The 16,023-nt window shown below is 40.9% G+C and overlaps 1 protein-coding gene across 2 annotated transcripts; it reads right to left on the bottom strand.

Annotated features, from left to right (window-relative positions):
* Positions 1–296: 296 nt before the first annotated feature.
* Positions 297–5,508, bottom strand: tst.S (thiosulfate sulfurtransferase S homeolog). 2 transcript variants are annotated; one of them, NM_001094948.1, is given in 3 exon segments: positions 297–483; positions 517–814; positions 4,872–5,466. In NM_001094948.1, coding segments are annotated over 2 exon segments (885 nt in total). In that variant the 5' UTR covers positions 5,464–5,466; the 3' UTR covers positions 297–483; positions 517–521.
* Between the last annotated feature and the right edge of the window lie 10,515 nt (positions 5,509–16,023).

The following is a 16,023-nucleotide window of genomic DNA, read 5'->3' as shown; positions in this document are numbered from 1 at the left end:
ACAAGATGTTAGGGGGCGCCTTCTTGCCGCCCCTAACATCTTGCCGCCCTAGGCCCGGGCCTAGGGGGCCTTTCCCTAAATCCGGGCCTGGGTCAAGGAATCTACTGTGGCCTCTGCAGAGATCCTTATACTGTAAGTGCTTGTGGTAGATCAGAAATCTAAGACTTCCTTTGAGGTTGTGCTACTGAATTAACTAGGAAGGAGGCATTCTTTCTCTCTTATCTCATAAATCAAACTTTTTGTTGCCTTATGAAAAGCTCATCACCCTTGGAATCCCTAATAAATATACTTCAATGTTTGTTAATAAATCTGCACATTTTATTGATGTTAACATGCACAAAATGTAGAAAAATTCCAAGCTTACTTTAGAACTTAAGTACAGGTACATAACAAAAAAAAGCGTATATTGCACAATTTACAAACTTATCACCCTTGTGCATTAAACCGATACCAGCTTCCATGATACTATCCTGTCTACCATCTGTGGTGGACATGATTCAGTAAGTTAGTATGGATATTTCTTATTTATTTTTCCATTGAGAAATCTTGTGTTCTGGTTGGGCACGGTCAAACCATTCAAACCAGGAGCCATCAAAGACCGCCGTGTCTTCCTTGCCAAGGATGTAGGAGGCCATGACAAGTTGACAGGCAGTGACACCACGTCGACAGGTAATAGTGAGGGGTTTGTCCAGATCAATGCCTTTGAGTTGGAAGAGATTCCGGATTTCTTCTGGAGACTTCTCATAGCCTTCTTCTGTAAGGAAACTAGTAAAAGGAAGGTTTGAAGATCCGGGGATGTGTCCTGGATCAACTCCTACAGGAGAAATGCCAAAACAATGTCATTGGTAAAAGTTCGGTTTTAAAACTCTATATAATGTCACAACTGATTCCTTTATATGTATAAGGAATATTCATCAACTTTTAATGATCATCTGGTGAAGTGTTGGTCAGCCTGAAGCACACGGCCTACTGACAAAAATGTACCTGTGAGAGGTGACATGTCCACACTTTACTATGGTTGGGTATCCATTACCCTCTAACTTACTGAAATTCACCCACCCCATTAACATTTTGCACCTACCCAACTCACATTTTGTGATGTCACTGGCGGGTTAGATCATGTTTGTTTCAGAAATGAAATGGGTCATGGTCTGCCAGAACAGGATGGAGTTTTGGTAGCGCAGAATTGGAAACATTAAAAGTAAGATTGCTGCTTGGTCCCTGTTTGTTTACATGTGCCATTGTTTACCTTATCTCAGCTGCTTTTGAGTGATCCACTCTGGGGAGACTCCATTGAGCCCTGCACAATGTAGGACCCAATCAAATACATTTGAAAGTTAGAGGTGTAAGTAGACGTTGAACAATGTAGTATGTATTCAACATTTGACCTCGCAGGTAGCACAGTAGCTCTGTCATATTATCCATACCAAACTCTGGAAAAGGGCCGGTACAATGTCCTATCTGGACAATAACCGAAATCCATATTAAAGCAGTCACAACACACACACCATAAGTAATGAATATTTGTGCATATACAGCAATTGTAATGCTTTATATTATTATTGACTAAGCAGCAGTCGCAGCACAATGAATTTAACAGTGTCCAAAAGCTATTAAAGTGGATCAGCTAAGTAACTTTCCAATATACAGTAGAAAGACATATGTAAACATATTTTAAAGAATTTCGTCAATTAAAATAGAAAATGTACCATTAACTTTAGGACTATTGAATGTTTTTAATTAATCTATAATGGAAAGATGCTTAGAATGACATTTTCTAAGATTTGGGGTGAAAATCCCCTAAATACATACTTGTAAAGCTTATTATTGCCAATTAAATTAGAAAATTTACCATTAACCATTAACTTTAGGACTATTGAATGTTTTTAATTAATCTATAATGGAAAGATGTTTAGAATGACATTTTCTAAGATTTGGGGTGAAAATCCCCTAAATACATAATTGTAAAGCTTATTTTACCCTCCAAACAGAAAATTAAATATCAATTGAAAAAATTCATTATCTGAAAAGGATGGGTTTTGTTAAGGTAAACAAATGTTTGGGGCTGATACAGTCTGTTTTGTCCTGGTGCCCGTCACCGAAAGATGATCATATATTGGTACATTTATACCATGTGGGGCTTACTATATTTACTGATGTGACTAGCCAGAATTTGCATTCTGTGAAACATTGTCATTAAGCTGACAGCAATTCCAAAGATGTAAATACCGAGGTTCCAAAGCGTAACAGAACCCAGTGATGTGAATTGTAATCAGAGCGTGCGAGAAATGCAAATGTGATACAGATTTGGTTCAATTTCTTCTGATTTAAATATAAAGAAGCGATTAACCTATTAGGGTTAGGGAAAGATGTGGATGAAACTGTAAGGGAAGGAATACAACAGGGTTCATAGTGAGCATTACTTCTCATGCACAATGATTAACACAAGGCAATGTGAGAAGATTGCTTGGGAATTAAATACGGATTGAGATAGTTACAGCTGATTAGTTACAGGACCATCAAGTGCTTCAGAGAAACTGACTCTGCAGTTCTCTTTTTCATTATGTTGCATTTTTATCTCAAATGCAGTAATGCTACAGATCTGATTCACAATAATAGAATAAGTTATTCCATATTGGTGGGCTAGTCTAAGACTAGATGGGAGAGGTTTCTGAGGGTCAATTCTCCTTTATAGCCTTTGGCCAGAGTGAAGGGACCGGCAGCTGCATCTAGAAGAGATTCTATTGCCAAATTAGTCATCCACACTTACTCTAACAGACTTTCCCCCTAAGGTAAGGTATTTGCAACCACATCAGGTCCATATTCTTCTACCAAATCTTCACTAGCATTTCCGAAAGCTGTCAACTAACTACAGATTCATTTTTGTAAACAACACTTCTTTACTCTAAATAGTAATATGAAATAATGTCTCAGAGTCTCATTATCACCCTCATAATATAGAGTTTGTTGACAACTAATTAAAGGTTTCTTTTTCAAGTTTATGCTAAGGTGTTAGCAATGGCATTAGAGTTCTTTTACTTCACTCTACCCAGCTTATCTGCCCATGCATGGTCCCTGCCCCATGGACTCCTCCACAGATATCTAGACTAAATATCCTCCAGATATAATTCATGCAGCTTTAATAAAATTTAGTCGACAGAGGGCCACATTTGCACTTTGAAGTCCTTGCTCAATGGGGCTGCTTAAACACTTGCTATAATTTGATAGTTGGCCAACCAGGGCAACCAATCAGATTGATTTGGCCCAGAGTGTATCAGATCTTTATGTGTATGACCAGCTTTAATCTTGTTTCCAGAGTATCTTCAGTATATGCCCAGCGTTGTTACCAACAAAAACAGACATATGTGGAATGTCAGAAATGCTATTTGCATTTGTAAAACTGCCCAGACCCCCACCCTTCCCTGATCTGCCTACAAGTGGCTTTGTAACAAAGGTTACTGTGGGATACTGATTGGAAATATTTTCTGCACTAGTCTTTACACATTTGTCTAAGTATTGTTTACAGAGTTTATAGCAGATACAGTGTTTAATGACGTCAAATTCTCATTTACCGGTCATGAAGTTTAATTAGAGCCATCTGATATCCTATATTATAGCTGGTTCATTGCAGTTGGCTTCAGCTTTGTTTCCTACCATATGTGGGTAAATTATGCAAGCTTTATAGTCAATGTGGCTTGTTTTGCTGGGGAAAAACAAATCTTGCTTTAGCCATCAAAAGTCTCACTGGCTCAAGTCTAACCCCAATCGCTGAACTTGCAGATCAAACTTAACAGTTGATCAGCTGATCAACATGATCAGTGATGGCAAAGGCAATCTGGAACATTGCTATCTTTTGCCACCACTGCAATTTCCAGCTCAAGGTCAAGCAGAAAAACAATGGAATCTATTTATTTTAAAAGTGATTTTCTGACCCCTAGCAGTGCACTTGCAGGTCAGGTGGTTATTACTCAGAAATGCTCACGGACACATTTCTAATAAACATGGTGATACATAGGCGTCTGATCTGATTTTAGCTGCCAACTCTGCTTGAAGAAATAATAGCCTTCTCAAATGATAAATATAAGAGACTGATTGTAAAGACCCACCATTCAAGGACTTTATTAGCCTGTTGGTGCAGTTCTGTCCCGATTGGTCTGCATGGGCCCCTGTTATGATCCAGTCTTTGGCACAGCATGTGGGTGGCCAAATTAGTGAATGATTTGCTTGTTTGGTAAGGATAGCTTTACAGACTTTCAGTGAATCTTTGCAAAATTCTTGCCATGTCCAAATTCCACACAGATTTCTTTTCAACTCCAACCTGTACTCTAAATGTATTAAATGTAGCCTTGTTTAGTGCATAATTAACAGGATTGCAGCCTACAGAGAGAGCCCTCTGTGTCCTTGGAGTAGCAGACAATACAATGGAAAAGTACCTGCCTGGCCCTATTTGTGCACTATATATGTGTTCCTAGTAATATTTGTGATTAGAAATGGTAGGAATTACAGCAAATCTTTAGTGCATACTACAACTACCCCAGAATGTCGGTCCTTGAAGCCTGTACACATCTGTGGTGCATATTTCTGCACATTTCTCTGTGTGTGCCTCCAGATTACCCTCACAGTGTTTCTTTGTAACTTGCAGTATTTTAATTTTTCCTAACAATGCTGTCTGCCCTGCCTATTATAATTGTGCAAATGCCTGAATCTGACCCAGACTATTCAATGTGGGGTGACTGGCTTAGGCATTTTATTTTTATGCACAAACCCCCATGCACACAGGCACACATCAAACATCATTTGAACCGATGTAGGTTTTAGAACTTTTTGTTCTGTGCACAGTCAGTGTACTACCAATGATATGTACTTCTTACCTTCTCCTGGTTCAGGTTCTGTCCCTTGGAATCTCCCTTCAGATCGGGAATCTACCAGCTGGAACTCCTTGCTGTCTATGTTCCTCAGAATGTCCTCATAGTTCTTTACACGGGAGGAGTTGAGCACTGCCTTGAATGTCTCTGGCTTCACCTGGGGCACCTCTGAAGTCACTGGAAGCCCCTGCTTTAGCCAATTCCGGAACCCCCCATCCAACACTGACACCTTGTGATGGCCAAATACTTTAAACATCCACCAGGCACGTGGTGCATAGTACATGCCCAGTTGGTCAGCATCGTATACCACCACGTGACTGTCATTGTTAATGCCAAGCTTACCCACATACTTGGCAAAATCATCTTCACTGGGCAGCATTACTTCATATGGGGATGACTTGTCTTTGCATTCATCTATATCAAAGTACAAAGCCCCTGGTATGTGCTGCTCTGCATACTCCTTGCGCCCATTTCTAATGGCTGGGAAATAGAATGAGGCATCCAGGACCCTCAAGGCTGCACCTGCCTGACTTTCTTTCAGGGCTGCAGAGAGCCAACTGGCAGAGACCAGTGCCCGGGGAAGCAGCTGCTGGGCCATTGTGTCACTGACTGAAAACAGTGGGCAGTGTGCAAGCTGTATATAGGAGAGGCGGGTTAAAACCTTACTATTTGACTGGGCTGGTTGGATTCCCTGCTTAGGGCTGAACTTAACTGCTGAGTAATGGAAGGTGTTACCAACAAATATTTAGACTTTGGTATGAATGGCAGCAAGGATAAGAATTCTTAAAAGTCATTGCTGCATGTACAGTCTAATAGTTTTTCAGATCAGAAAAATGAAGAGTGGGTGGGAGTGGCTATTCCAGTCTCTGTGTTTTATTATACAGTTCCAACTCGACAGCCCTGCAAACATGGCTTTGCTATTAGCTGGTACTGTATGTGCTGTAGCACGGAGACCAGGGAGTGTTTCTTCACACAAACCATGAACAATCACAGAAAAAGTTACATGTTTGTCATCACCTTGCCATCGGTTGCATTACTCTTTTCCTAATACAACCGACACAGGCTAGTATGTTCTGCTGTAGCAGAATAATATAGAACCAGTGGGATTGTCTCTCAGCCAGTAAAACTGACCGTACACAAGGTACTTAAGCCTACATGCTCAGTCGCTCCTGACCTAACTTTAGCCTGGACTGGGACATATCAGGTATAGCAGGGAGAGAAGGTGCCTATTGTAGCAGTGTGGATAAAAGCCTCTGGGAAGGGACTGTGACTGTGGGATAGCAGGTATAGTAGGGAGAGATGGTGCCTATAGCAGCAGTGGGATGATAGTCTCTGGGGACTGGATGGACTATACTGTGGGATAGCAGGTATAGTAGTGACAGATGGTGCCTATAGTAGCAGTGGGATAATAGTCTCCGGGGAGGGACTGTGTCTGTGGGATATCATGTATAGTAGGTAGAGGTGGTGCCTATAGTAACAGTGGGATAATAGTCTCTGGGGAGGGACTGTGACTGTGGGATAGCAGGTGTAGTAGTGAGAGATGGTGCCTTTAGTAGCAGTGGGATAATAGTCTCTGGGAAGGGACTGGGGCTGTGAGACAGCAGGTATAGTAAGGAGAGATGGTGCCTATAGTAACAGTGGATAATAGTCTCTGGGAAGGGAGTGTGACTGTGGGATAGCAGGTATAGTAGGGAGAGATGGTGCCTATAGTAGCAGTGGGATAATAGTCTCTGGGAAGGGAGTGTGACTGTGGGATAGCAGGTATAGTAGGGAGAGATGGTGTCTATAGTAGCAGTGGGATATTAATCTTTGGGAAGGAACTGTGGCATAGCAGGTACAGTAGGCAGATATGCAGCAAACACTGCATCATGTCTCTCTCTCTCAATGGCCTCATTAAGCAACTTACTAGAGCCAAGATTGTTCACTGCTGAAAAAAATATCCAATGTGCCATTGCCCTACTAACTTTTGGGAAGTTACAGTAGACTAGCAGGTATAAATGGGCAACAATAAGGCAAGAGGGCATTAGTATTGCAGATCCTATCACACAACTTGTCAGGCTGCCTAGAGTTGTTCAATACCAACAGCTATAGGGACCTTGATAGACACTCTATCTCATTCTACTGATGACCCCGAAGAATGGAACAGTTTCTGTTAGTAATTTAAAAAAGGACATGAATCCATGTTATAGTGGGAGTGGATGACTGCACTCATCAACCTCACCACACTTTGAATAATGTAGAAATATACTTTGAGCCTTTATGACTGGCGAGTAGTGGGAGTGTGTGTGTGGACGCCATCCCTATCCACTGCCTTCCCATTATGTAGCAGACATAAGTTGTAAATGAGCCCTACAATGTTCTGTTTTAGAATCCATTTTGTTCCTTGCAAAATAATGGATTCCATAATATTTGAAGTCAGGTCTAAAAATGCACTGGATTACTGTCCGGATGTTTGGAGTGGAATTATTGTAGTACAACCCACACAGACAGAAATGATACTGTACATGTTACCTACTGTACATTTGAGTGCATTCTTATTTTAAGCTCAGTCTGATGTTATGGAAAAGCCTAAACAATCAACAAGCCGCAGTAAATCTGCCACCTGAATTCCTGGAATCTGAATCTTTAAAAGGTTTAACTTGATGGGCATGTGTCTTTTTTCAGCCTAGCTTACTATATAACTACTGTATGTAACTTATCAACACATGTAGATCCCAGCCCATCATTTCTTAAAGAACCTTAATGAATTCAGGCGTTTCCCCATCCTCAGTTTGCATTTTATGAGAGTAGGTGGAAAGTGTTTAAAGGTAGCAGACAGGTTTGGTCTGTTTACACAGAGAGAAAGCATATACTAATGAGATATTAAAACTTGACATGGTGCAACATGTTACAGACTAGCATCATTCACTACAATGCAGTTTAATTTGTCATGATGTGCATAATGGTAGGGGCACCCATAGCAGATGATGCGCTTCTCTGGCACGATGTCTGCAATGCTGGAATCCAGGGAACTGCTAAAAACTGTGGACACAGGAGTGTAACTACAGAGGAAGCAGACCCTGCAGCTGCAGGGACCCGGGAGGTATAGGGGGCCCATGAGGCCCTTATTAATGACATATATTTGCAAAAAGGACAACTGGATATGTTGGGGACCCTAAAATGAATTTGTTGTGGGGCCCAGTAATATCTAGTTGTGCCACTGTCTGGACATAAACATTTATAATAGGGATGCACTGAATCCACTATTTTGGATTCGGCCGAACCCCCGAATCCTTCACGAAGGATTCGGCCGAACTGAACTGAATCCTAATTTGCATTAGGCGTGGGAAGGGGAAAACATTTTTTATTTCCATGTTTTGTGACAAAAGTCACGCGATTTCCCTCCCTGCCCTTAATTTGCATATGCAAATTAGGATTTGGTTCGGCCAAGCAGAAGGATTCGGTGCTTCCCTAATTTATAGTGATTGAGAATGTCATGCCCCCATTTATATTGGACACACTGCATTATGATATTAGACTGCGTTTGAGATTTGCGGCCAGTTTACACTGTGAACAAAATGAGCCCTTAGCCCACTCATATATTATAATGTCATCTAATATAATCTCCCTTTTGAAGTCAACAGAAAGTGAAGCATGGTGTTCCATAGCAAGAATGCAGTTGCAATGCCTCGTGTGCCAAATCAATAAATATTCAGGTTAAATGCCACTCAGCAGGGCTACATTAAAAAAAAACTGAGATTTGCCATACTGTATACATGTCTGTGTTTATTTGGAGATACAAAACAAAGGCTACAAGGCCTTTTTTATTTTGCCCTCTCAGGACTGAACAGTCATTTTGGGACCAACCAAGTGTCCAGATTTCAAGATATGAATGGTCTATTGATTGGCAAGTATTTTACATAGCCACATCAAAGAAGAACCAGAGGGAAATATTGTTTGCAGGAGTCATTTTAAAGGAGAAGGAAAGTCATATTTAATTGGGGGTGCCAAAAGTTAAGCAACCCCAAGTGATTGTATATACTTACCTGAAACCCCAGGCCAGTGCTTCTATCAGCAGAAAACGGCAACGGTCCAGGGGTTATTCCAGCGAGCACCACTGAATGATCAGTTTACTTCTTCTTCTTATTTCTTCAAATTTCCTGGGGCAGACGCATGCGCAGTAGAACGAAATAGCCAACGTCTTCATTAACGTTCAGCTTTTTGCGCTACTGCACATGCACACTGAAGAAAGAAGAAGCCGGAAGCCGATCGATCTGTGGTGCTTGTTGGAAGAGCCCTGGGCCAGTGCAGTTTTCTGCTTATAGCGGTCTGGGGTGTGAGGTAAGTATATAAAATCACTTGGGGTGCCTAACTTTTGGCACCCTTAAAGGGCATGTAAAGTCTAAAATAGAATAAGGCTAGAAATGCTGTATTTTGTATACTAAATATAAACATGAACTTACTGCACCACAAGCCTAATCAAACAAATGATTTATGCTTTCAAAGTTGGCTACAGGGGGTCACCATCTTGTAACTTTGTTACACATCTTTGCAAGACTAAGACTGTGCACATGCTCAGTGTGGTCTGGGCTGCTTAGGGATCATCATAAACAAAGCTGCTTGAGTTCTGCATGGCTGGGAAATAAGGTGGGGGCTCCCCCTACTGTTCATAAGTATGATTGTTTCCCTGCTCAGCAGTTAGGGACCATCTGACAATTCCTATCCACAGCAGTAAATGAAGGGAGAATTTCACTGCATACAATCAGGTTTCTTATAAGAATGGTACACATTTTTTTTATTAAAGTATATTGGAGATAGGTTTCTTTTTCATTAAAGAAAGTAAAAATGGGATTTTATTTTTTTGCCTTTACATGCCCTTTAAGTAAAGAGTGCTGTTCCTTTTCCTTTAAGGCACATAAATCTTAGGCTGGAAATAAACCTGTTATTTTTATATACATTCCGGTCATGGCTCATTTTTTTTTATAGTTTTTGAATTATCTGCCTTTTTATTCTGACTCTTTCCAGCTTTCAAATGGGGGTCACTGGCCCCTTCTAAAAATAAATGCTCTCTAAGACTTCAAAGGTATAGTTATCAGTATTTTAATAATACTGTACATATTTCTATTCAGTCCATCTCCTTTTCATATTCCAGTCTCTTATTCATATCAATGATAATTTGGACCCTAGCAATGGGATTGCTGAAATGGCAAACTGGAGAGCTGCTGAATGAAAAAGCGAAATAACTCAAAAACCACAAAAAATAAAAAATGAAAACCAATTGCAATTGTCTCAGAATATCATTCTCATTATACAAAAAGTAACTCCTGGGGTTTTCTGGATAAGGGATCTTTATGTAGTGTGGAGAATGATGCATTAAGGCTACTAAGCAACACTAAAACAATATGTTTTGCTAATAACATGGAGTTATGCAACTTAATTAACATCAACTACAATTTACTGTCTTCTTGTTACAAACAAAAAGTAAATCAGTCAAAATGTATAGAGATTGAAGAATATAGAGAAGTAATCCCCAACCAGTGGCAGCACTACGTCCTAGGCACATGCCTCTCCTGCCTACCCCTAGTTGCAGCCCTGGTAACATATTGGTATTCTTGTTCTGTTCATACAATAATGGGCTGTTACTGATATATTCTGTTAAAGATCAACCCTTTACATGTTTGCTTTGCAAGTTCAACTGTTGACTAAGATTTGACCTCTTACTCAGTTTTTCTACCAAATACAAATTCTGCACATGCTATGAAAGGCAAAGGGCTTTCTATAATGCTTTGAAAGGCACATTACATTATATGGATGTATAAAGTCATATCTGCAGGGCTTTTCATTCTAAATAAAGCTGTTTTTATGTGTCATTGGGGTCTGTAGGTTACCTTGTCAGAGTAGGAATGGAGGCTCCAACACATGTTAGGGCAGAGATACTAGTGCAGATTCCGTCACCCGGTGGCAAATCGCCTCTTCTTCCGGCGACTAATCTCCACGAATTGCCTTCCTGCCGGCTAGAATCGAAATAGTTGCTTCATAAGGAAACTTTAGCAACTTTGGAAATTAGTTGCTCATAGTGCCATCCCGCCAGCGATATAGATTTTAGCCGGCGGGAAGGCATAGCCTGAAGAAGATGCAATTTGTCGATGGGTGACTAATCTCCCCGAATCTCTACATGTGTCTCTGCCCTTAATAAATATAGATACTTAAATAAATAATCCTCGCTGGGCAGAATATGTTTTTTGCTGAACATATAGGGCAGAAACATTAATGTATCAAAAGTTTTATTACAATTTAAGGTTTCGAGTTCGAGTTTCTGAAAGTTTTTTTTTTGAGGTTTATTATGCGCAAAATCGAAATGCCAGTGAGTTCATGTAAATCAATGGGAGATGTTTTTTTCGAGTTTTTCAAATTTTGGGAAATAATTTTTGAAAGTTGGCAGACTCATTGAAGCTGGTGAGTGGAATGATCGATTTTTTTTTTCAAGTTTGAGGTTTTAAATAAATAAGTGCACATTCTAAGTTTAGAGTTTTATCACATTAAAGAAGCCTGAAAAATTCACAAAAAAGTTTGAATTTTAATAAACATGCCCTGTAGTGTACGAAAAATGGAATTTAATTTTTTTGTATATTTAGTATACAGTAGGCTCAAAATGTATAGGTTGTGCTGTATAATTATTTTGTAGGTATGAAAGTACTGCTTTTACAATGAGTGACGTTTGAATTGGGTCCCATACAAGGTTAGGGGAACTAAACACCCCCTATTGGTCCCCTCCACAGTTCCCCCCTGTCCAGGGGTCACCCTTGCCCCTTTGCCAAATGCTGCATCTTGCTGAGTCAACCCCTCCTCTGTGACCACCTTTTTTGATGCCGGAGGCATACTACCAGAAGCAGTATTTTTGCCTCCCCTGGTAACCAATGAGGTGCTGCCGCTTAAGGTGAGTTTCCCAACTCATCTCTTTGATGGAGTGCCCTTGCCTCTGCTTCATCCCCATTGAATCACCCCTTACTGCCAAAAAGTCAATTGGTCTCACATACTATCAGCTTAAAAGTTGCATGGTGGGGCTGGTGTTTGCCATGTCTGATCGTATGACTTCCGGTGCTAAGCTCCATGATGACATTTGTAGAGAGTAGTGTGCATACAGTATGTTCCTAGCCAAGTACATACTGTATGTTCCTGCTCAGCAGTCACCGCTGTGGAGCTTTGGAATGGAAGTGACATTACCAAGCATGGGAAATGCAAGTCATGCAAAGCAGTACTGCACTTCAGCAGAACCAGTTGACTTTTTGGAATAGGGACCAAGGAAAAGCTAGTTGTTCTGGCAGAAGGGTTAAAAAAAAGTTAAAAAAACCAACGATACGGCACTTACTTCCTGAAAATTACCGAATCGGCTAAAGGTGGCGCCCGTGAACTCCGCTGGACAGAATCTGCACCGAGGGGTAAGTAAAGACTTAGAGTTATTTGCCAGGGGTAGCAGCTAGGCTGCGGGGAGGAGGGAGGGGGTCTATGTAGGGTAGGGAGGTAGGGTTTAACTTTATGGTTTGCTTGTCCTTTAAGGGGCAGAGGTGACTATACATTGGACCTAACAGTTAACTTATCAAACTTGGAAAGAACATTTTACATTTGATAGTATTTCAGTTAGTACTAAATGTAGTTTTCAGTTATTATTTTTGCAGTATCTGTAGAAATAGGTCAAATCAACTGTTGCTCCAATCAGCCTAATCTGTTTATCTTAATGTCATGAAGTTAGGTGTTAATTGTATTAGCATAATTGGAGCTTTGAGGTGTCATTAAACATTCCAGGGAGAGGTGCCAAAACAACATTGTATTTACAAGTTATTGCAAATTGAGAAAGCCAGTTGGATAACTGGTAAAACATCTTCAAGGGAAAAAACACAACAAGTCCAGTTGATTTGACTTAATTCTACAGATAATATATATGATGACCTGGATAAATGAGAATCGTCACAAACACCATTATTTATGGTTAGGGTGAAAAATAGTTATTGTAGGAATGTGTTAGAGTAATACCTTCTGGGAGAAAACCAAATTCCCTCAATTTTAGAAGTAACTAATGTTCAGGTAAGTGTCCGGACCAATAAATAAATAAATATAGGTTTTTTTTCCATTAAAAGAAATCTGCCATTAGCTTATGGCATGCTTTCATATTCGAAACAGATGTGTCTTCAAGAAGAAATTTGTTTTAGATGAGGTCATAGAAATTTTAGAGATGCTTTTATGGATAACTGGGCTTAATGGTTACAAAAAAAAAGAACTAATCTACAAACTTACAGTAGATATAATTCTGGATTTCCTCCTTGCTTGCCGTGACCACTCACAAAGATTCAGTTATTAATTGTATTGTTACTGAGCAGGGGGAACTGTTATAGTTACTCTATATTATTCTGTTTTTTCTTGTTATTTTCTTTTATTCTATTTTAGATCTTGCTGTATTATTGGTGTTACTATTCCTAGTTTGAAGGATGTCTATGTTCATATATTTCTTCTTGATTGAGGAATACAGTACAGAATGAATGCAAGCAAAGGACAATCTCCTATTTTCCTATCTGTTTGCAGGAATTGGAGGAGAAATCTTCTATTTTACTTTGCTTGTGAATGTTTACAATTCTCCACCTTATTTGTTCTGCTGGGACTACATTCTCTATCTTGATTGTGTTTGTATATAGAGATTGGATTTCATCATGCAATCATTTCCTCATTGCTTTGATTCATGGTAACAAACATAGTAGCATAGGAGAACAGGCTGAAATAAGAAATCTTTCCTAATTGCGAGTTGAGCCACAATGTGAAAAGTCCTTACTAAAGTCTTTCCAAGAGGGAAATCTTAGGATCAACTTTGCATTAAGATTTAATTTCTAGATCCGATGTAGCAACATTCCTGGTTGGGTCCTAAGCAAGCTGTGATGTGAATTTGTCATGCAGCACATGTATAAAATTGATTCCATTAACTATGCTGGAAGTACTGTATTATTGCTTCCATCAATATTTGGCTAATTTAAAATTCCCATCATTAAACTGTAACTGCCCCAAACTCGCAACCTTCTATTTTTCCAGAGCTGCTGAGCCTTTCACTTACATGAGGGGGTCTGTAGCATACTCCTACAACTAACTGACCGCTACCATATAATCAGTCTTCTCATTCTACTTAATGTATTTTTTTATATTGCGTTTCATTAACTCCTTCTCTCCCATATTACCAAGGCAAGTTAAGTTCAATTCACTTCTAATTTATTAAAGGGGTTTGTCACCTTCAGGATAACTTTTAGTATGTTATTGTAAGGGCCCGAAGGCGCAGTTGGAGTGCGGACCAAGGAGGAGGCAGGTAGTCAACGAGTTCGTGGTACAAAGGGATCAGGCAGAAGAATAGTCGAGGTACAGGCAAAGGGTTCAATCCAGGCAGCAAAGGGTCAATCCGAATAACAGGCAAGTTTGGTACACAAGAAATCAGTCAATAATATAACACCCAGGAATCACTTGGGCAATGTTAGCAATGTCCAGGGGGTTTAAATAGGCAAGTTTTGGCGCCAAGATTTGGACGCGATGACGTCATGACGCTGACGCCGGCGTCAAGACGCTAACGTTGTGACGCCGACGCACGTTCTGACGCCGGCGACCGTTCCGTCGCCGGCGACCAATCGGAGAGCGAGAGGCAGCCGACGTCATCACACAGGGACCAGCAGGATCCACATGGGGGAGGAAGGAGTCGCCATCTTGGACGCCGTCGCCATCTTGGACGCCATGGCCAACACGAGGGTGAGAAACTTCAGTTTCCATTACAGTACCCCTTTCCTTAGGGGGGGCCTCAGGACCACCGAAACCGGGACTGGAAGGAAATTGCTTGTGGAATCTTCGAATAAGAAGAGGAGCATGGACGTCAGAGTCCTTCACCCAGGAGCATTCCTCTGGACCAAAACCCTTCCATTCGATTAAATACTGTAACCTACCCCTGGAAATTCGAGAGTCCAGAATTCTTTTGACTTCAAATTCTTGGTGTCCATCAATAAGAACAGGAGTAGGAGAAGACGAGGAAGAAGAATCTTTTGCCGGTTTGAGAAGAGATGCATGGAAGACATTGGGAATCCGCATCTCGGGGGAAAGCTGAAGACGAACTGCCACGGGATTGATGATTTCAATAATGGGGAAAGGACCGATGAACTTGGGGCCGAGTTTAGGAGTAGGAACTTTAAGATGAATGTTCCGTGTAGACAGTCAAACCTTATCACCGAGGCAATATTGTGGGGAAGAAATTCTTCTCTTGTCCGCAAATTTCTTCTGAGACAGAGAACTCTTTTCCAAATTAGCTTTAGTGGCAACCCAGATAGCAAGCATATGAGCGGCCTGATCATTGGCAGCAGGGACGTTTGTGAGAAGAAGATCTTGCGGAAAAGCTAGAGGATTCTGACCATAGACACAAAAGAACGGAGACTTTTCAGAAGAAGCGTGCATAGCATTGTTGTGAGCAAATTCTGCCCAAGGAAGAAGGTCTGCCCAGTTGTCTTGGCACAAGGAGACATGGCAACGAAGAAATTGCTCCAATGCTTGGTTGACTCTCTCGGCAGCTCCATTACATTGAGGGTGATAGGCAGAGGAAAACTGGAGAGAGATATGAAGTGCCTTGCATAACGATCTCCAAAATTTGGAAACGAATTGGGAACCTCTGTCCGACACCACTTCAGCCGGGAATCCGTGAAGACGAAAGATATGTTGAATGAATAATTTGGAGAGTTCCTGAGCAGAAGGTAGCTTACGCAGGGGAATGAAATGGGCCATCTTGCTGAATCGGTCAACCACGACCCAGATAACAGTATGACCGAGGGAAACAGGCAAATCCACAATGAAATCCATCGCCAGGTGAGTCCATGGACGAGAGGGAATAGGTAAAGGTAGAAGTAATCCTTTGGGAGGGGAGTGGCCAGACTTGGAAGCTGCACAAACAGAACAGGAGGAGACAAAATCCTTGACGTCCTTTCGGAGAGAAGGCCACCACACTAGGCGAGACAGGAGTTCAGTAGTTTTCTTGATACCAGGATGGCTGGCTTGTCTGGAATTATGAGACTGAGCAAGGATAGAATGACGAAGATCTGGAGGAACAAAAGCAACCCCCAAAGGAGTACTGTCAGGAGCAGAGGACTGTGCGGACAATAACTGAGAGGCCATG

This window comes from Xenopus laevis, chromosome 4S, assembly GCF_017654675.1.
Source record: "Xenopus laevis strain J_2021 chromosome 4S, Xenopus_laevis_v10.1, whole genome shotgun sequence".
Taxonomy (NCBI): domain Eukaryota; kingdom Metazoa; phylum Chordata; class Amphibia; order Anura; family Pipidae; genus Xenopus; species Xenopus laevis.
This window is presented reverse-complemented; position numbering and strand designations above follow the sequence as displayed.

Excerpts from the sequence above, each read along its gene's own strand:
- tst.S (XM_018259691.2), bottom strand. The coding sequence starts at position 5,463 with ATGGCCCAGCAGCTGCTTCCCCGGGCACTGGTCTCTGCCAGTTGGCTC. Across the intron at positions 815-4,871 it reads AGAACCTGAACCAGGAGAAG|GAGTTGATCCAGGACACATC; the intron begins GTAAGAAGTACA and ends TTTCTCCTGTAG.